This window comes from Amblyomma mixtum, chromosome 3, assembly GCF_055824585.1.
Source record: "Amblyomma mixtum isolate Tamu chromosome 3, ASM5582458v1, whole genome shotgun sequence".
NCBI classification, from domain to species: Eukaryota; Metazoa; Arthropoda; class Arachnida; order Ixodida; family Ixodidae; genus Amblyomma; species Amblyomma mixtum.
The window spans coordinates 362590918-362611652 of record NC_143014.1 but is presented as its reverse complement, the minus strand read 5'-3'; the positions used below and the strand labels follow the sequence as shown (position 1 = coordinate 362611652).

Genomic DNA, 20735 nt, shown 5'->3' with positions numbered 1-20735 from the left:
GAGGGCTTAGGGTAAACTAAAATACAGCCTGAATCGCAAGGGGGATATGAGAAGAGTATTCGTCACTATATCAGGCGATACGACGGCAGTGGCAGCTCATATATGCACATTAAAACTAACGCTGTCCTCCCAGATCAGATCATGGTGCGTGAAGGCAAGGTAAATTTTCGGGCATGATAGTCATGCACTTTACACAAGGGCCCTTTTCAATTCATCTGCATGCCTCACTTTTCAGATTGGCTCGCTTGACGGGGAGCATAACTTGCCATGTGGATGGAATTCATGTAACGAGCAGGTCCAGAAAAATTTATGGGGTGCCTAGCCATTACAGATAGCAGTAAGAGAGAGAGGTGCGGTGCTTTACACGGCACGGTGGCTTAAAACAGTTTTATATACTGCGGCCAGTATAAGCGACCTGCGATTCACCGTTCAAGCTTTCTTAGGGCATAGAGATTTGAAGGAGTGATGCTATGTTGCATGACATCGCAGATGTGGATGCTATGCCGTGCCCATCCTCAGTCTTAGAGAGGACTTTCAAGGGTTGTATGGACAGTACTTCTCCTTACATAAAACACTTGGAGCGCCGGGAATGTATTATCCACTCTGCATGGTGCAAAACTGTACCGACATGGATAGACCTGCGATTCTTAGGAAGTACTGCAAGTTCACAGTGTGAGCGGAAGAATTACGTTTTAGAGCTGTCTTCTGAACGCCTTCTCTTGCGCCAGGTGACGCAATGCAATGCGCACTTCGAGCACAGTTCCAATGGCTTGTACCTGTACTTCGTGGACGTCCGCAAGCGGAGCTCCACGCTGTACCGGCTGCTGGTGCGGTACTCGAACGTCTGCCGCATCATTCTACGCAAGACGTCGCCAACAGCCACTATTGTCTACCTACACCTGTTGCACCCGCCGCTGCTGTACAAGGTGTGCGCCGGTAACAGCTCCACTAGCCAGTGCAACCGCGAGGGTGACTACCTGCCACAGGTGAGTAGTGCTGTATCGTTAAGTGCTTTCAATGGACTAAACTGGAAGCCTGGCTGCCTCCAAGAACTGTCCTATACCCTTACGGTTTCCCTTCCGCTACAGTTTCCTTTAGTCGTAGAGTTTGCATTTTGCCTAGAAGGCCAACTGTAGGACTACAAGGAAAGTTGACGGACTTCGAGAAAAGCTGTATGAAAAAGAGCTAGAAGATCTACCAGTGGGGCTAGTTGGTGTACCATCTGTACGGTTTTTGAAAGCGCTAACTGTGCGCTGAAACGGGCACGCACAAGACGGCGCGCTATAGAAACCAAGGCCTGTATAGAAACCTGTACAGAATCCTGGACGAGTGACTGCTGACTGCTTGTCTACTAAAAGTGTAGGATGAATATTAAGAGACATAAGACGTATTTTAGCGCTGCTGGGGCCTGTCTTCGGACTTGCTCTTCCAGTCAACGTCCACTGCTACTTACGCACCTTAACTCTAACTGCTCAGCTTGTGTTTCTCAGTGACTGGTCTCTCTCAATTTTTTTCAAACCTTGTCCAACTCCCGTCCTTTCTCGAGACTGCTTAGCCTCTCTCCTTTCAGTAGAAGCAGTAACGGACGTCGGACAATGGGCATCCACACAAAAATGCCATATCGACTGCCCTAGTAGATATGCAGTGTCTACTTGCAAAAGCTTAGTTTTACGGCAATAAAGCTGGAAGAGATTTCGCCTCACCGCAGAAGGAACTCAACGTCAGGTGCACTGCATTTTAAGTCCTTATATTGAGAACCACATTACCTGGCCCAAACACGCGCATATCCATATCCCATTCACGACGCTTAGTGGTAGAGTGACAATACAGTCGTGACTTCACTGCATTCTTTGTATGGCAAACATTAAGCTGCGACAATGGCGGTCCATAGAAGCTCCTTACTAACACAGCCATTAGTGTAGATGATGGGCGCTGAAAATGAGGTCAGTCATCATCATCATCAGCAGCAGCAGCAGTCAGACTGTGCCGTGTTTGTCTACTCCTCTTCTAGTCCTGTCGTTTAGCGCAGTTTATATGTACTTGTGCCCACTGCAGGACAAAGGCTTTTTCCGTATCCCTCCGTTTAACCCCGTCCTTCGCCAGCTGCGGTCAACTTATCTCCGCAAACTCCCTAATTTCATCCGCCCACCTTACTGTCTGCCTCCCACTGCTAAGCTTGCCTTCTCTTCGAATCGGATCTGTATCGAGTCTGTGACCATAAAGTACCATCGGTTATCGTGCCTTCCCATCACGTGGCCTGCCCATGCACTGTTCTTGATTTCGACCAGGATATCATTAACTTGAGTTTGTTCCCTCGCCCATGAAATAAAAATAGAAATTGAGTCCAGACAGGCTTGAAATAAGGGACGCATCAGCCTGCTCAGCCACCACCTTGCCTGACGCAGTTCGACCTGTCCGAAACCACCCCGTGGGACCGGGCCGTCGAGTTCGGCGAAGGACCCTTCAAGTGCGGCGCCGACGTTCTGGGCAGGAGCCGCGTGATGCGGCTGACGCTCAGCGGACCGCGCCACTGGGCGCCCCTCTGCAATCTGATCCTGCGCACGCGCAACAACGCGCAGGTTTTTTACGCGCCCGTGCGCGAGTTGCAGGCGCGCCAGCTGAAGGCAGTGGCCAGGCCCAGCGTGCAGGACTTCGGCGTCATGTACGCCTTGCTCAGCGTCTGGTCTGAGAGCTTCCAGGTAGGGTTTCAACTCACTACACGGATTTCTTACCCCCAACAACAGATATCAAAAGTGGACGAATTGAAAATTTCCCGGAAACGTAGGCATCGAACCGCGTATCCCCGTCAACATTTCTTGTTCTTGTCACTTCCAAGCATCCCGCTCGCTATATAGGGTGCGTTCATGCCTAACAAAACTGCCCGAAACCGACAGACATGCAAGGCAGTCAGTACAAAATTCCAATTACGTGTCGATATATACATCGGGATTAGGTCAAGTACATGACATGGACATAACTTTCATGTACTTGACCTCATGAAGATTCATGTCAAGTACATTCTAAACGTACCCGCCGCCATGGCCCAGAGACCACGCTGCTCGGCTACTGACCCGGAGAATGCGGGTTCAATCCCGGCCGAAGCGCCACGTTTAAATGAAGGCAAAGCGCAAAGTTGCCCGTGTGCTGTGCGATGTCAGTGCTCGTTAAAGATCCCCCGGTGGTCGAAATTTCCGGAGACCTTCACTACGGCCTCCCTCATAGCCTGAGTCGCTTTGGAACGTTAAATTCCCCATACGACACCATACCATTGTGAAGACAGAATTAAATAAGGGTTATGGGGGATTAGCGCCCCAAAGCGACTCAGGATATGAGGGACGCCGCAGTGAAGGGCTCCGGAAATTTCGATCACCTGGGGTTCTTTAACGTGCACTGACATCGCATAGTACACGGGCCTCTAGAATTAGATAAGGATTATCACGTGTGAACGGACGCTGCTTCAAAAGTATACGCTACACCGCGTGGTTGGATCTTCGCTCTTGATTAATAGTTCGCTTATTTGCCGCCATGGCTGTTCTGGCGTATCGCGCTGTACCTCAACCAGGCGCAAATAGAAAACTGCGTCATTATTCTATGCGCGAATTTTTGCCGACTTGCGGTGTCATTTGGCTTTTTATGTGGCAGCTTCCCGAAACCAAAGTTGAACAAAGCGGGCGGATTACTTCAACGGTGCTTGAAAAGGACATTGTCGAACGCGGACGAGCAACGCGTGGACTATCGCTTTTGCAGGTCACCGATGAGCTCGCGATGGACGCTCAGAGCTGCCGGGAAACATTCAACGAGTTGGCTGCGCGCGCCGAAGAGTGTCCCCGTGCCCTGGAAGAAGCCCTCTTCGAGATGTATTTCTCGCTTAGCCAAGGAAGGGTGAGAAACCTTATTGGCAGGCTGGCTTTAACAAGAAAAGCTCAAGGGCTCTCTAATGGCCATGCCCCTGCTCTAGTGGGGAACGCTTTTGACGATAGCAGAAACGTTAATAAAAAAAAAGTGCAAGACTGCGCTCGAGTGATCTGGGGATATATTGATTGTTACAGTGAAGTCTTCCATTATTTGAAAACAATTGCATTCATAGACGTTTTCCCACTCAAATGTTTTTGTCCAGAATTGTTGGGTACGAATAGGGGCACATGGAAAAGTGAATGGTGTGTAGCCTATAGTAATGGATGGCATTTTCAGGAGCTGAATATCAAGGTGTCATTTTAAGCGAAAAGTTAAGATTATTTTACACGTAGGAAGTGCCGGTGAGCCCTGAGCCTTATGTATTTTCATTTTTATTTCATTTATTCTCGGACTATAACGTTATCTTCTTCCTTGAATCCCTTTCGATGCTCTCTGCACATCAACGTTATCCTCTTAGTCGCCCTGGCCACTGTGCAACGCTGGAGCAACACTTAATCCAGCGCGTCAAGAACAGCGTGACACCGCGCGCTAGTGTTCTGGTTCCGCACCGCCCTGGAGCGCCTGTACTCCCGGTATCGGGCGCACCGGCAGCGCACCGACGCCTTCACAGGCTCGGTGATCGCCCAGGAGCTGCCGTCCCATATGGTCAAGGTGCGCAAGGTGATCCTTACGCCCACTCGACGCGTCTACCTGCCTCCGCAGCTGGTGTGCATGAGCCGCCTGCTTCAGCACTCCGACCCAGATTACGCCCTGCGCATCGTCGTGCGGGACGACGATTGCAAGCTCATCTCTTTCTCGCTGGGTGCCTGCAAGGACGACTTCCTCAACGCGGTACGGTGTTTAGAGGTTCACCATCGCCCGGTGAATCAGTAGCCGTAGCAGGCTTAATTTTTGAACAGGTGCAGTAGCTGAAGCACGAGAAAGAAATTGGCTGTGGTTTAGCTCTGGTTAACTCTAGTTGAATCGCGAAAGCAATTTAGCGCGTTGTCTCTTCCTCGCTTCCTTCTTTCGTTTTTGCCTCTCTTTCGCGTTCTCCATAACGACTACAATCCACTGAGGCGAAGTGCATGTATATATATATATATACCCCAAGAGGCGACACCTCCTCTCCCTCTACCCCAGCTGAGCACATCTGGTGGAGTGAGCGGCGACGGCAGCGGCGCCGACGGCGGCGCCATCTGTTGGAGCGCGGCTGCGGCGTTGCTAGGCAACGGCGGCTCAAGGTCGTTCGTGGGCCACGGCATACGGCTCGTGTGCGACCATGCGACCAGCCGAGCTGGCTGGCGTAGTGTTGCTTTCGCAACAAAAAAATGGCTGGCGTATAGCATTGCGAAGCACGAAATGATGTGCGAAAGCACGGCTTTTGCAGGTGTACACCAACGCTACGTACCTTAAAGGGAGAATGAGGTGTCCCCTGACCCAGGCAGCCATTTATGCGCCTTTTCTTTCCTCAAAAATTGAGGGAGCGGAAACCTTTCGCTTGTTTTGAGGAAAGGAAATGCGCATAACCCGCAATTTGTTGGTGGATGCCACCGCCTATAGTCTGAGGTGTTCACTGAACCAGTGAGCCAGTTACATTACTACTTAGGGGCTGCACACGCACAGACACCCCTGAAACCTGGCGAGTGCGGCTATAAGTGCTTTAGCACTAAAATGTACAGGAAATCAACAGTTTCATACGACTAATGTACGTTAGCAGTGGTACTACATTTCGAACTCGCATTGATGAACTTCCAGTTGCCTATTATAATTTGATTTCAGTTCGCTTTTGAGTTCCGCTGTTGCATGGATTCAGTTGGGTGGAGTACAGAGGAGGGCACAAAACTGAATAAATATTGGATAGGAACACTGAAGAAAGTTGAAGGATGTGCTCCTTGCGATGGCAATGTACAGCTCCCATTAGGTTCTGACTTCAACCGTGGGCTCGTTTTGTGTAGGTGATCAAGCCTCCGCTGTCGTCCGGTCTGAAGATTGGTGGCCGCCGATTCATGTTCCTGGGCTGCTCGACGAGCCAGCTACGTAACCACGGCGTCTGGTTCTACGCGCACGACAGTCAGGGCCGCACGGCGGAGCAGATACGCGATGGAATCGGCGACCTCTCCGCCATCCTCAGCGTGCCCAAGTTCATGGCACGGCTCGGACAGGTCAGGAGCCAATCAAGTTCTTGTTGAGAGAGGTGATGGGATAGGCGAATAAGTGATATGAAAATCGGTGAGAAAACCTCCTCGCTTTTAGCAACACAGATGGTGTTTGCAAGGAAGCAGAGCCCAATAACTGCGCCATTCATCTTCGTTCATCACACCTGTGAAGTCACGTGCTTTGCGTTAATCCACACATGTTTGCATAGCATCTTTCGAAACGAACAGCCTTGTAGCAAAACGAATTCTTCATTTATCAATCCACTGCAGGCAGGTCAGTGACGAACGTCCGCAGCAATCAGGCGCCATGTGCAGTGGCTCAAAGCCGGCTCTGAAAATATCCTCGAAATCATACGCCACATCCTGCACGTTTTCGAATCTAATGTAAGTGTGTCGAAATAATTTCAAGAGGGAATGGAAGGTAAGACTAACTTCCACAAATAATCACGATACTGCACGGACAGTGCCCAGAGGTCTAACCACGCTTATCAGCCTCCTTTGGGAGTACGAGTTCCTCTGCTTGAGGTGTTGCATCCTTTACACACACTCCTCTTTTGTCTGAGAAGCCATTCATTATTGTTCTCTAGACTTGCGCAAAAGCTTCCCTACTACCGGCTACATAGCCTTGAATTCTGTGTAACCAGTATTAGAGCCAACCAGCTAAGGCGGGTGGCCCACTCGGGAGAACTTTTTTTTCTTGTGCGCAGGCCTTTTCGCAGTCGTTGGGTCTACTGTCGGTCCCGATCCAAAACACGACTGTGGAACCGGACATCCGGCACGCAGGCCATGGGTGCAGCAGCGATGGTTCCCGTCGCGAGTACATTTTCAGCGACGGCATCGGGCGAATATCGCACGCCCTGCTGCGCAAGGTATGTGTATTATCGTCATCATCGCCAACCAAAGTAATTAACTTATTGTAAACTAAAGGCGCCAAAAACCACACACACAAGAAGAGAGAACGGGACAGAGCGCCAATCACAACTAGTTTATTTTGCACACCACAGATACATATATACACAGCGTCAGCGCCTGCGCAAAGAACAAAGAACAAAATTACGCATCAAGGCGATAACGACTGCTCAAAAAACTTTCTTTCCGCTTGATAGAGAGATGCGGAAGTTTCGCTAACACACGCACTGCCTTTTTTACAGGTATAAAACGCTTCAATCAGTTCTCTGGCTTCAATATTGCTGCTTCTGGCAAGGATCCGCACGGATGAAAAGCATGGCTCACAAGAGCGTGACGGGCAGGATCTGATATGTTTTGGCAAATTTGTGGTTTTTTGGCGCCTTTAGTTCAGAATGAATTACCAACTAGCCCAGCAAGAAGTTCTCTTAATAAACTTATATTCGAGCGTTAGCTCATAACTCTTCCCACTGTTATACGGCGGGTAGCGGTGAATTTGGCAGGCGCTATGACTCTTCGGCGCAACTACCATGGCTCGACGAGCGAAATCGGCAACCTGCCAAAGCGTTGCGAGGCGAGTAAGCAGCAGTGCATGGCTCTGAAAAATTCTTTGTTCTCACACCTCTGCAAATGCTCATACACTCGCTTTACACACCCAGTAACATTCCTGTGGTTTTTTTTTGTTACCAACAAAAGCCTTTTTTTTCTGCCTCGCACCTTACACAGCCATCTTGTCCGAACGAACTTCCTGAGAGTAACACTCCACCCAGAACTCTGCCGCCCGTACTATGCTTTGCTTCTTTTTCTTGAGAGAGACCATCGGGGGTCTGTTGTGAGCAATGCATGTGTTATCAAAGCCCAAGTGCTGCCCGTGCATTGCTTACTCATGCACCGTGCACGTGGCAAGTTTGCATTCCTTGAATGCAGGAACCTATGATGCATATGATAATGTTTTCCAGCGGCAACTGTATACGAGACTTCTCTGGGGCAAGCATTGTCGCCGTCGGTGGCAACCACTATGTTGTAACTAAAAACTCGCCTTCGGGCCGCTTAGAAAGTTAGAGACTGGGCGCTCTCGGCAATGTGTCCTGTGTGGCTATGGTGACCTAGCGGATCTGGCCATTTTGACGCTAAGAGTGAGAAAGATGAGCGCCAGGCCAGAGGAAGGCTTGTACCGGTACTGAACTGGGAATCACTTATTCCCGTAGCTCCCGCATATCAAAAGGCTGTGGCTGTTTTTTTTTGCATAAGGCGTGTACTGACCTAAGTGTGTAGTCGTTCGCCGAAGGCTTAATTGTCCGCCCTACCGCAGGTCCATCACGCCCTGGAGCTAGAGGAAGGCGAGGAGCCGTGCGCCGTGCAAATCCGCTACGGCGGCTGCAAGGGAATGCTGCTGCTGGACCCGACGCTGAGCGGACGCCGTATCATCTTCCGCGAGAGCATGCGCAAATTCCACTCGGACCACTCCGACCTATACGTGCTGAAGACGAGCAAGCCCCGTACGTTGCCTCCATGCGCTACGACAGTAAAGTTCAGGTTCTCTACCTTCCTCGCACCAGAGGTGCCCCGCCAGAGACGGTTTGATTAACTTGAAGACTGAAGCTCTTCGCACCAGGGGTGCCCCGTCAGAGACGGTCTTGTGATGAATTGAGACGCAGGGGTAAGGCGAATACTTGATGATTTATATACAGATATTTACAGCGTATACAAGTTCAGGCACTAGAGACATTAAACAGCAAAAGGACAAACAACAAAAAGGCGGAACTGGCTAACACTAGGGGAGGCCCCTACTCGGCTTAGCCGAAGATGCATAGCATCTCACATTAGCGCAGAACTCTTTCTGGCGCCGGAGCCCGGTTTTAAAGACTTCAAGGCCCGGCCCACATTTGGTAGCACCCAATCATTCTACACTCTTCATATGATTGGCTAATCGAGAGCATGCGCAGCCCTCCAACTACCGTAGGGTAGATCACCCTCTCCACCACAAAATAAAAATAAAAACAAACGCAAATACACATTCGTGCCAGCACGTGCGCGAATCGGTACCGCGGGGCGGGGGGACACCCGTATTTCCCGGCGCGTTCGCGAGCGGCCGCGTTCCAAGAAAGGAGACGCTTCGCTTTGAGCGCCCCCAGCCGCGTTCCGATGACCCCGCGTACACTACCGATCCCTTACAACGACCATCGACAGACAGGGCTTAGATAAGAAGCTGGTGCCGGAGGCACATAGTTCCGAATATACAACTCAAGAACGAAGCGGCTTTTCTCCGTCAAAGGACTCCCGTCCAGCCAATGGCGTCGGCCGACTCTGATGACCCAGTTAGCGTTACAGTGCTGGCAGCGGCGCGACAATGCAGGGAGGTGACTATCCCCGACCATAGAGGGAGTGGACAATCGCCTTTCATCTGCCACTTCCTGCCTTGTCATGCTAGCAGTGTCATGAGAATCGGCCGACGCGACTTAAAACGACGCCACTTAAACTCCTTTGACGCGTAAAAGCTGCTTCATTTTTCATTTGAATGCGACTATAGTTGCGCTGTGTCCTAATGGGCTTGTGCTGGGCTTTTTACGAGTATCTTAGCATAATTTTAAGCGATCCACACTTCGGGGTTTTTTTTTCGGGCATACAATAAATTGTCATAAAGAGCATCCCACATTTGCTGCTTAAGTGTAATGACGATTTGTTTTTTTTTTTTTGCGTGGCCATGTAAATTAATCGACCAAAGTTTACGGGAAGCCGGTTTGTAGACAAATTTTCCCTCGTGGTCAGACAAACCTATTAACTGAAAGGCCAGAAAATGGGAGGGGAATGCCTGCTCTACCCGGTGGAATGAATACCAATTGAATGAATAGCGACGCAAGATGGTGCAATTTTTTTACGCGAAAATTTGAGTGTACATTTACCTCTCAGTGAGGCGATAACATCGATGATTTAATGCTTGAAACGGTGACAGTCATCCACTGTTCTGTACTTTTGTCGTAGCTACCACAAGTAGGCAGAAGGCATAGTCATCGAGCCAGAGTATATTATGAAGCATGGAGGGGGGCGCCTTCCTTCTGCGTTGCACTTCGCTGATTTAACGTTGAGTATAATTCGTGGCATGCGTTGCATAAAGTAGAGGATTACTGCAAGATGGTCACATTTTGAGCTTGCAGCGCAGACAGTATCTACGGCTTCTCGCAGGCGTTCTTTACCTGAACCGGCCTATGATCACTATCTTGGAGCAGAGTGGCATCAAGGCCAAGGTGTTCCTGACGTTGCAGAACAGAATTCTCGACTCCTTCATCGACAGTATGATGGATCCCCACGAGGCCGCGCAGGTGAAAATTTTTCGTCCATATTCGCAGCTTTTTGTGCCATGTGTGATGGCAGTGTTTGCAGTGTTCTGCATATAACTGAAGCCCATATACTACAGCCGATCCCATTTTAGTCTAATTACTGAAGCCCATGTACGACAGCCGATCCATTTTAGTCAAAATTCGAGAAAAGGTTCAGGATTTCGGCGCCCAGGTGCAACGGCCTATGAAGCAGGACGGTGATTATGAGCATATGAGACGAAACTGGGCGCCTTATTAACTACGCAGGTTCTGTGCGCCTACTGCGCCATGCGTCTTCCGTACAAGGAGCTGGCTGACGTGGGCATCGACCTGACAGTGGAGCCCTTCTTTCGGGCTCTGGTTCGCGCCGTCAACAAGAAGGTCCTCAGTGAGTGAAACGCTCGATCTTAACCGCTTTTGTTGGTTTCGTAGTCTGGGAAGAAGGCGCAGAGAGGCAGCAGTCTGGCCCTGACTACGTATTTTGTTTGTTAGTTACGCTCATTTTGCAGGACCTGCCAAAGTTATCGCAAATTTCCAATTGCTTCACGAGATGTTTCTTGTCGGCTTTGTGCGCATGGTTAGCGTAATCATAAGATTCTTGATATGAGGTGTATGTAACGGAGAGTAGTTTAAATGCACCAGGTGAGTGACCATCCAAAACATATCGCTTGGATTAGCCGAGCCTATTGCGGCAATCATTGTAGTTATGACACTTGGCGGCTAGTATAAACCTGCATTTCTAGAACGCGATATTCGGTCCTGTGTGCCTTCAGTCAGTGAATAACATATTTCTGGCTCGTGGACGTGTCTTGTAATCGCCGACGAAGGCATATGGGCCGGCTTAACATTCAGGGCCGGCTTAACATTCAGAAAGTTTTGGCAAACATCAGTTAAAGATGGCCCATAAAAATCAATGTTTCCTGAGGGCCAACATCAGCTCGTAATGCATCGAATGGCCCTCAGGAAGCATGCTGAAACTTGTCTACAACAATGCGTGAACGACGAACCGTTGACTATTCAAAACGGACAATGTATGCGCTTACGCAGAGGAGCTGAGGACCAAGGCTCGTATCCTGGTTCCTCCGAACTACGGGCGCACCATGTTCGGCGTGCTGGATGAGACCGGCACGCTCGAGTACGGCCAGGTGTTCGTCCAGTACTCGAACGACATGCTGCGGTACAAGGTCAACGACCCGGCGACCATCCTCGAAGGTACCCAGTTAACCGTGTTCGTGCTAGCAAGCATAGTGCAGCATAGTCTGGGTGCGTTTAGGCAGCAGCTTTCGTATTTTCTTCGAAAATCTCCACCATCGGAGGATCTAGTACGAATTCCTTCTGTTGAGCGATGGGAGGCCGTGCTGGTCAGGTCGGACCCGGGAATTCAAGCCTTGGCCACCGAGTGGGCCGCTCAGGTCACCGCCAGCCATGGCTTGGTGGCCATCTAGCGCGGACCGTCTGCATCTGCATTTTTGACGGAATAAATGTTTTCTAATCCAATCCATGAATGTGAACACAACTAGAAATGGTAGGGGCATAAAGTGCGAGTGTACAGGCTTTAAAAGCGTATACAAACGTGCTGCGTGTTCGCGGGTGGTGGTCTCAGAGATGTTGACTGTAGTAATCGGATCGAAACGTAAACTACTGCGGCGATGCTCCCGAGTTATTACAGTCCGTATTCGTGGACGCACGCATAAATTTCTCGTGTGCTGGAAATTATCTCGTTTCTGCCTCGTCTGCGATATCCCCATCTAATCACGGCATTCTTATTTTTAAAGCCGAAGCTAGGACTTCACTAATGCTCAGTTGACCGAGAAATGTCGCGGATATATCTTGGGACACATCCGTGGTTTGTAACCCGTGTTCGGGATCAATGCCTTTATGTTGACAGCATGGGATATGCAATAAAAGAATATAAATGGCGAGGTACCTGTTCGTTGTGCGCTGCTATACTCTCGATAATTTTGCGAAACGTCGTTGGGAGCGGAAACAGTATACAAAGAACCACCATTTTATATATTGTCTCGCGATGAATCGACTATTTTATTTCCGTTATATCGCACGGAGGAGCCGATAGGTTGTCGCATGAGATTCACTCTTTTTTTTTCCTTTTTTCACCTAGGCCGCCGCGGTGGCTCAGTGGTTATGGTGCTCGACTGCTGACCCGAAAGACGCGAGTTCGATCCCGGTCGCGGCGGTTGAATTTCTATAGAGGAGAAATTCTAGAGGGCCGTGTACTGTGCGATGTCAGTGCAGGTTAAAGAATCCCAGGAGGCAGAAATTTCCGGAGCCCTTCGCTACGGCGTCTCTCATAGCCTCAGTTGCTTTGGGACGTTAAACCCCATAAACGATAACCATAACAACTATCTTTTTTCACCTGAATTTGCAGCCCCACTTGGCGTTAGTGTCACTGAGTTCTCCCATGCTCCGTGTGATGTGCAGGCGACGTGATCGTGACCAAGAACCCGTGCATGCACCCGGGGGACATCCGCAAGCTGAGGGCGGTGAATGTGCCGCAGCTGCATCACGTGCGCGACTGCATCGTCTTCCCTCAAAAGGGAGAGCGTCCACACCCCGACGAGATGGCCGGTACTACACAACCTTCTTGGCGCGCTCCATGTTGACATTGTGCTGCGCGGGGATGGATGGAACCGTCGCTTTCAACGTTTGTGACTGAGGGCTTGCCTTAGTTCACATGCGCGTTAGGACTACGCTCTGCCAAGGACAGAACCCCGTGGTCTTGCCTTCAGAAAACACCCGGATACCTTCGTCGACGCTTAGAACTGATAATGCTGCAGAGACCCAAAGAACGCCTACTGGCGTAATGAGGGATAAATCCCTCGCTTTCACCTTTCGTAACTGCGAATTTCTAGCATTGAGCAAAGATTCAGGAATTGTTCCAGACCCTGCGTGACTTGTGTAAGAAGGCACAGCGCTTGTCAATCGCTAAAAAGAAAGTAACCGTGCTTTGCCTGAACCTGCATGCCGTGAGCGCTGTCACAGCACGAAAAAAATTCACTGCGAAGATGCATGATCTGGAGCGCAAAATATTTCGTGGTTTCGGCTTTAGGAGTTTGAGTGATTCCTCTAGTCGTAGAGGCCCATTCACCATAACTGCTTTCACAGACGTCCGCATAAAACTTGTTTCTAATGGTCCCTAATGTGTACTCCACCTGCGCTCAGGGTCTGACCTGGACGGCGACGAGTACTCAGTGCTATGGTACGAGGACCTCATCTTCAAGAGCAACTGCAACCCCATGCATTACTATAGCGACCCGCCCAAGGAACGAAAGGCTCCCATTGGGGTGAGCTATATCGCTGATTACTCCTATTAGTCTTGCTAGGTCTCAGTGTGGGTATGGGGAGGGCTTGTTAATTTTGGTGAGGTATTTTAGGTGTTATTGGGCCAGGTGCACCAACTGGAGTACTCCCTACGAAGAGATAATAAATTTTTCAGCAAATTCAGCGCTGGGATACGGCGAAGCCTGGATTGTCACTGGCTGATCACAAATGAGGCTTAATGAGGCCCTAATATGTTGCAAGCGTCCTTTTAGTATGAAACGAGGCAGTAATCGAATTACGATTCCGTTTTAGAATAGGCTGCATCACTGACAAACCTATCGTCTACTTTTCCGAAGTTTTACTTGCTTATAGAAAGCATAAATAAAAGGACACCTGGCTGCTTATTTGGAACTCGCGACAGGCAGCGCTCTTTGCTGAATTGTGACTTTACCTTGCAAGCCTGGCTCCGTTTTGGCCATGTTAGGTTTAGAGCGGTGGCTGAACCATTGGACAATGTCCGTAGATAAGTGAACATAACGAAAACGATCAGAGCAGATGATCGTTCACAAAAAAAACCATCCGATACTTGCTTATAAACACGGAATACCTGCAGTACTGAACTGTGGGAAATACCTCGAGCACGTACTAACTATGGTTACCAGATGCTACATAATATGCGCTCTAAACAAACGAGTTGTTTCATAGTCGCAATACTGTTTTTTTTTGTAAATGTATCATAGCCACAATAATTGCACTTTCAACCTTTTTCTGCTTTGCACCGTACATTGTATACTTCATTAAACACTCTCCTAATCTTGTAATTGTCTTTGCTTATCTCTTGATTTTGTACCAGATCCTCCCATGTCTGATGCGTTGTGTTTGTACTCTAGTTTTGTTTCCAATGCCATGTGTTTAGGAACGTGAACCCCGTCAAGCCCCGTTAGGCTTTCTGTTCATGGTCCTCAGCGTCTGTAATGTTGATGTTGGAATACAATAATGATGATTATGATCAAACTTGTCTGAGCTCCTGTGAGCTGTCAATGATGGCGCCCCGAAAGCGTGCAGCATGGCTTACCCTTCTAAGCACCCTCTTCTCTCAGAAAACAAGATTGTCTTAAAACACAAGTAACGCATTGCCGCGGCTGTGCTGCGAAGTTGAGTGCGAGGAGACGGCTGCTAAAAGTCGGCAATTCCCTCCCACTCCAGAGTAGAGTCAGCAACGCTGGTCTAGAAGCGAACCGCTCGCGCTAGTTCCCTCAAGAGTGCCACCAAAGGTTTCGCACACGTGTAAAGACCCTGATCTCTAGTTTTTTTGAAGGATGTAAAGGGACGGTGTGAAAAATTCTGTTTATCGTCCGTCTGACGAGAGGACTTCTCTTCTTATACGGCGACGACAGGTCCAGGACATGGTGGACTTCTTCTGCCAGTACATCAAGGGCGACAAGATCGGCCTCATCGCCAACGCGCACCTCGTCTGGGCCGATATGCTGGACGGTGGCATCAACTCGCGCCGCTGCCGTGACTTGGCGCGTAAGTGCGCCGTCAACCTGGACTTCGCCAAGTGTGGCGACCTGAAGGGCTTCCAGAACTCCGAGAAGCCACCCATGTACCCGGACTTCATGGAGAAGCTCGACACAAAGAACACCTACTGCTCGCGCAAGGTGCTCGGGCAGCTCTACCGGAACTGCAAAAAGGTATGCTCCCGCGCTTGCCAAGTTGTGGTTCAGACGGCTGCCCTTACTCTGATGACTAAGCGTACAGAAATAGTTGAACCGCGTTATAACGACGCTGATTTGACCCGGCAATCACTTCCTGATAACCCGTCTTGACAACTTCCAAGGGGAATCATCGCTTTTCGTGATATCCATTATTTTGTTATAAACCGTTTCGCTATAACGAGGTTCGACTGTATGCAGGATATGATGTGTGAGACGATAGTGCTGTTCATAACGCACATGTCTCGCCCGGAACTCGTGTTTGCTCCGTGTCTGTGTTGTTTGGCGCTATCTTTACTACCCTAATTGCGCACTCAGGTTTTAGATCTCGCGAACGGCCACCTCTGCGACTTTTCCAAGATGCTTAGGTTCCATACGTGGAAATGAGCGACAGGACTGCTGAAATAGCCGCTGTTTCCTTCAAGGTTGGCATCTACAAGATCCCTGTTTGAAAACGCTCGAGGAGCATTGCGGCAACCGCTAGTTCAGGGCCATCTGAGCTCTTGCACGAACTTTTCGGTTGAATTTGATGCTAGTTTATCGCATAGTTATAACTTACAAGCCCCGTGAAGCTTCTGACGTGAAGATCATATGCCAGCGCGGCTTATCACATGTTGATCATCGCATAAACAAGTACGTCTTAAGCGTAATTGGTTCGAGCCGTACTTCTTACGTGATAATTAGCAATATATCTATGAAGGTCTAAACTGAATAGGTTACGGCATGAAAATTTTATGAGCCACGTAGCACATACCATGCCCGAGATTGTACTCCATGGCTGCTTCTGGCGATGTACCATCTTGTTCATTTGCATGGGCGAATAGAAGCATAGCGTTAGTCTGAATTCAAGAAGCTCAAAAAGCTCTGCTTCACCCCTCCGTGGAACTGCGGCAGCCGGTTTGGGGTTTTCGTTCTGGGAATCACTGTCAAACTGCCAACTATCAGCATGGGTCTAAAGAGGTCTTATACGACATGTCAATTTTGCTGGATAGGACAGTTTGGACTTCTTTAACCTGCCCTCACTTTCTCTCTACCGACTACCTTTGAATATCAGCACGGGGAAAATTTGATTTGTCGACTCAGGCAGTAGCTTTGAAGACACAGGAACAATTTTAATGTACTATCGGTGACAAAAGTTGCTGACCCCTCCTTCACGCCGGCCTCGACACCAGGAGTGCACCATCATGTGGCATGGTTCTTCGGAACTTGGAATGGAGGCATGTGGCATGTGGAGAGACATGGGAGAGGCCTTTGCCCTGCAGTGGGTGTAGTCATGCTGATGATGATGCGTTCACGGATGCTGTCTGCATTGTTTATTCATGATATGCTGAATGCGCGCATCACCCTTTTGTGTCGTCCTTGTGTGGTTCCGGTGAACAGGTTGAACTGAGCACCGAGTGCCTTGAAGTGGTGGAACACAGCCTTCCGGACCCTCGACTGCTGCTTGAGGGACGAGAACAGTTCCTGCTAGAAGCCACGTCGGCCTATAAACGGTACACACTGTATCTCAACACTACAGTAGACAAAGTGCGCTGCAGCAAAGGAGTCGCAAGATATTCGTTTTATCATAATTATGCCGGTGTTCTCTTGCTACTGTAGGACAAAAAGAAGTTGCAGTGTTTTAGCCTAGTTAAACCGAGTAGACGTGCGGAAGCATGTGTTTATTCTCGGTCTCTTCTTTCTGGCATCTGCATGTGCGCGTTTCTCGCTATTCATCTTCGCGCCCTCTTTCCACTCTGGGGCAGCTTGCGCACGCTCCTCCGAACTAATCCGAGCTTATCCGAATCACACCGAGCTACACACAAGATTTTGAAGCGAAAAGCTTCACTAGGCTAATCAACACCGAGTCTGGCGTATGCTCCGTGATCAGAATTAGCCACAGCTGCGCGTGCGCAGAACCGAGTGACGTCACAGAAGAGGCGCAGGTGGTCGGAGCGGCCGCCGCCGCAACCGCCGCTGCGACTCCGCTGCCTGACCTTTCGTCGCAGCCAGACGACAAGCGCGGGCTCGGGCTCTTGAGAGACAACACGGCTCCCGACCTGGAGTATATTATGTAGACGTAGCAGGGCCATCGCCCACGGGATTTTACACGGCCGCTGTCGTTCACCAGGAAATGCACGTTGGTGGACTCTCTTTTCGAGCCCCGAATTCAATGCGAGCCGAGGAAGTAGCGATAGCGCTTGCTGCCGCCCACGCCAATTCGAGAATCATCATTACGGACTCCCGAAAAGCATGTGATCATTACTTTGCAGGGGAGATCTCCCCCTTAGCTGCTTAAATTTTTAGACGGACTGCCACTGATCCAACACCGAAAAGAATCATTTGGACTCTTGGCCATCAGGGCTTACGAGGTAATGAGGCCGCTGATGCGGCTGCCCGCGCGCTTATTCACCGGGCTCCTCATCCCAGCTCTTCTGGCTCGGAGATTAACCAGCCGCTGCTGCGATTCAGGGAAATAATAACGCATTATAGCGACAACCACCGCCTTTTCCCGGCCCCTGCAAAGGGGCTGAGTAAGACGGAGGAGCGAACTTTCAGGCGCCTGCAGACAGGTACTCTACTCTGTCCTGCAATCTTAAAACATTACGATCCTAACACGGATGGGCGATTCCCGCACTGTGGGGAGACCTGTGATATATTCCACATGGTGTGGGCATGTACTCAAAATCCCCACCTCCCCCCTTCCCCTTCCAGAAAGGCATGGGAGACTGCCCTCCTCAACTGCTCTTCGCTTGAGTCCCAAAGGGCTCTGGTGAAACGGGCGAGAGACGGGGCATTGTCATGCGGTGTCCCGGACTAGGGACGCCGACCATGTAGCGGGGCCACTCTATGGCTCCCAAACTCTATTTCAGCAATTAAATGTTTTCACCACCACCACCACCGTGCGCTGCAGCGCATATGCGCCGCCTCCTCACCGCTGCTACAACTGCGCGCTCGCCTCCTCGTCACCGTTTGACCTTTCGTTGCAGCCTCGTGTTTACCGCAGTTGCTACGCATGCGGAAGGAGGGCTATATAACGCGCTTGCCTACACCGCTATCGTGGTGCTCCCAGTGCATTGTGCGCGAACTGCGACAGCCATGACGTCAAACAATGCATAACTGCAGCTATTCGCTTGTATATCCATGCTTAACCAGAGCTAAGCCACTGCCAATTTTCTTTTAAATGTTCAGCACCACGATGCTCGTGGTGGAAGCCGTTCAAAATAGAAGCGTTTGTCCAGATTTTCTGGGCTTGCTTGCGTCATAACCCATCCTTTTCCGTTGCTACATCTCGTGCATGGTCCTCTGACAGTACCTCCTTTTTCGTTGCATCACCTGCACAGTTCAATAACACTACTTTCTCTTCCTTTTCCGTTGCTTGCATCACCTGCATGATTCAGTGACAGTACCTCCTCCCTTTCCATTGCATGCATCACCTGCACAGCTCAGTGACAGTACCTTATCATTTTCCTTTGCGCCAGGTACGCGATGAAGATCCGGGCGCTGCTCAAGTCGTACCACATTGAAAGCGAGAGCGAGGCCCTCTCCGGTGCTGTGTCCAAGCTGAGCAAGTACGTGAAGGAGAACAACGACCCTACGGACATGGCCATGGTGCTCGAGAGCCAGGTCGAGCACGTGTTGCGCCGAACGCGCGAGGAGTTCTTCTCTCAGCAGCTGGACCCGGCTCGCGAGAACCTTAAGGCCTCCGCCTGGTACCAGGTGAGACATCGTACGCTTTCTTTTCTGCGTGCATCGCTTTCGATCTGGTATTCGGCTGAGCTGTGGTCAGTGCATATTGTGGGAAGCTGGGTGAGCGAACAAACGAGCCGGAAACAGATATGGCACACGAACGCAACGCTAAAGGCTGTCACCTTATTCTGTTGTTAAGTGTTGTATATGTGTCACTTCCTTTGTCTTTCGCTGCCTTATTTAGCTGCATGTAGAACTTGAAGGGAAGACTGAGTGATGAATGGTGGCCGCGTGCCTTGGAGGACTGACACCTGCGCCGCGGAGCGTTGGCCGCTAGGTCTGAGACCATGCTGCACGATGTGTTTGCGGCGGCTGACGATAACGGGTGGCCTTATAGTAAGGGTTTGCAGCCGCTTTCATCATGAGCGGCGCTGATGTCAGTTGAAGCGACGTGCTCTAGCATTCGTGTTTTAAGCTTGCAGAGGGTGTCACAGTGCAAGATGGGAGGCTTTTAGGTGGACCATTTCTTACTGCGAGCCTGACCCTTTCCCCTTCTCGGTAATGGAACTGCCTGCCTGGCTGGCTGCGTTTATAGCGGAAGCCTGAAATATTGTGCTGTTCAAGGGGGGCTGTCGATTGTCGTGGTGTACCTTCTAAGCAGAGCCCAATACGCATACTTGAAAAGCCGGGCTGAATAGCCACACTAATACATTCTGAAGGTAGCATGACGGCGACCAAGAAGGCAGATAGTTAGGACTTCATATCAGCGACTGCATGCAGTCTTCCATCGGCGTTACGCAAGCTGCCCTCGAATAGCTTCTGAAAGGTGAATAATGCTTGCGGAGGGAATCTGAAGCGTCTGAACGAACGACTATCTTAGTGGCCGTCCTAATTCTATGCCAGATTCCGCCAGTCCACAGACGCATTCGACGACAACTGATTTCAAAAGTTAGGTGTGGTAGTAAGGAACCGATGATTACTACGGTCTTGGCGGAAGCAAGGTGGGTAATAGCGAGCTGAAGTAATATGCCCGTGACCCTTCCTCCGGGTATCCGACATAAAGCTTTAGACGAAGAATGGGAAGAGATAGTTCGAGCTTGTGGCCTTATTTGTACTTGGTGCTCAGTAATGCATCTTGGTTATACCTTCAGCGAAATGAAAGCCTTTTTTAAAATAAAAACTACTACAGGGCTCATTCCTCCCGCGTTTTTCAGCGTCTTCTGAAGAGATTTCACGGTGACTTATGTTTTGACAAAGACCGATGATCTAGCTTTAGCGTTTTTCGTTCGATGGCAGCCCTAGACTAGCTTTACACCTTACGGCGACTACGTTAAGGCTAACGCCTTGTGCAGGGTAATTCGCTAAAGTATCATGTGGGGTCGGGACGCAGGTGACGTACGAGCTCCAGTCCTCGGAAGGTGGCATCCAGAGCTTCCCCTGGGTGGTGTCCGATGTGCTTATGCGCATCGTGGTGAACACGTCCTCCTGCGTCCCCGGGCCTGTATCGCGCAACAGCTTCAGCCAGCGACTCGGTGCGCTGCTGCTGGGCAGGTCGCACCCTGGTGGCGGCGACCAGAACGACACGCAGCACGGCGACACGCAGGTGCTGACCAACCTGCTCAGGCTTATGTACGACTGGATCGACTCCAGCCGCGAGTTCCTCTTCGTCAAGGACCCGCAGGAACTCGGTGTCTACAGGAACATCATGCGCGAGGCATGCGTCAAGGTGCGTGGGGTCAGCAAGAGAGCTGCGTGGGGCGGAAATCATGCGCGAAAGTAAATGTACAAGTTAGAGG

The 20735-nt window shown here is 50.2% G+C and overlaps 1 protein-coding gene across 1 annotated transcript in view; it reads left to right on the top strand.

Moving 5' to 3' along the window:
* Window positions 1–751: 751 nt before the first annotated feature.
* LOC149356587 (uncharacterized) overlaps window positions 752–20735 on the top strand; it is a 79245-nt gene continuing 59261 nt past the window's right edge. Inside the window, exons 1-16 of the mRNA XM_089584200.1 lie at window positions 752–986; window positions 2406–2699; window positions 3748–3881; window positions 4446–4746; window positions 5853–6059; window positions 6761–6922; window positions 8272–8458; window positions 10143–10279; window positions 10544–10664; window positions 11324–11488; window positions 12716–12862; window positions 13457–13578; window positions 14953–15249; window positions 16651–16763; window positions 18732–18969; window positions 20330–20665. Of these exons, the coding sequence (XP_089440326.1) occupies window positions 2502–2699; window positions 3748–3881; window positions 4446–4746; window positions 5853–6059; window positions 6761–6922; window positions 8272–8458; window positions 10143–10279; window positions 10544–10664; window positions 11324–11488; window positions 12716–12862; window positions 13457–13578; window positions 14953–15249; window positions 16651–16763; window positions 18732–18969; window positions 20330–20665 (2865 nt within the window). The 5' untranslated portion in view covers window positions 752–986; window positions 2406–2501. The remainder of the gene's footprint in view (window positions 987–2405; window positions 2700–3747; window positions 3882–4445; window positions 4747–5852; window positions 6060–6760; window positions 6923–8271; window positions 8459–10142; window positions 10280–10543; window positions 10665–11323; window positions 11489–12715; window positions 12863–13456; window positions 13579–14952; window positions 15250–16650; window positions 16764–18731; window positions 18970–20329; window positions 20666–20735) is intronic.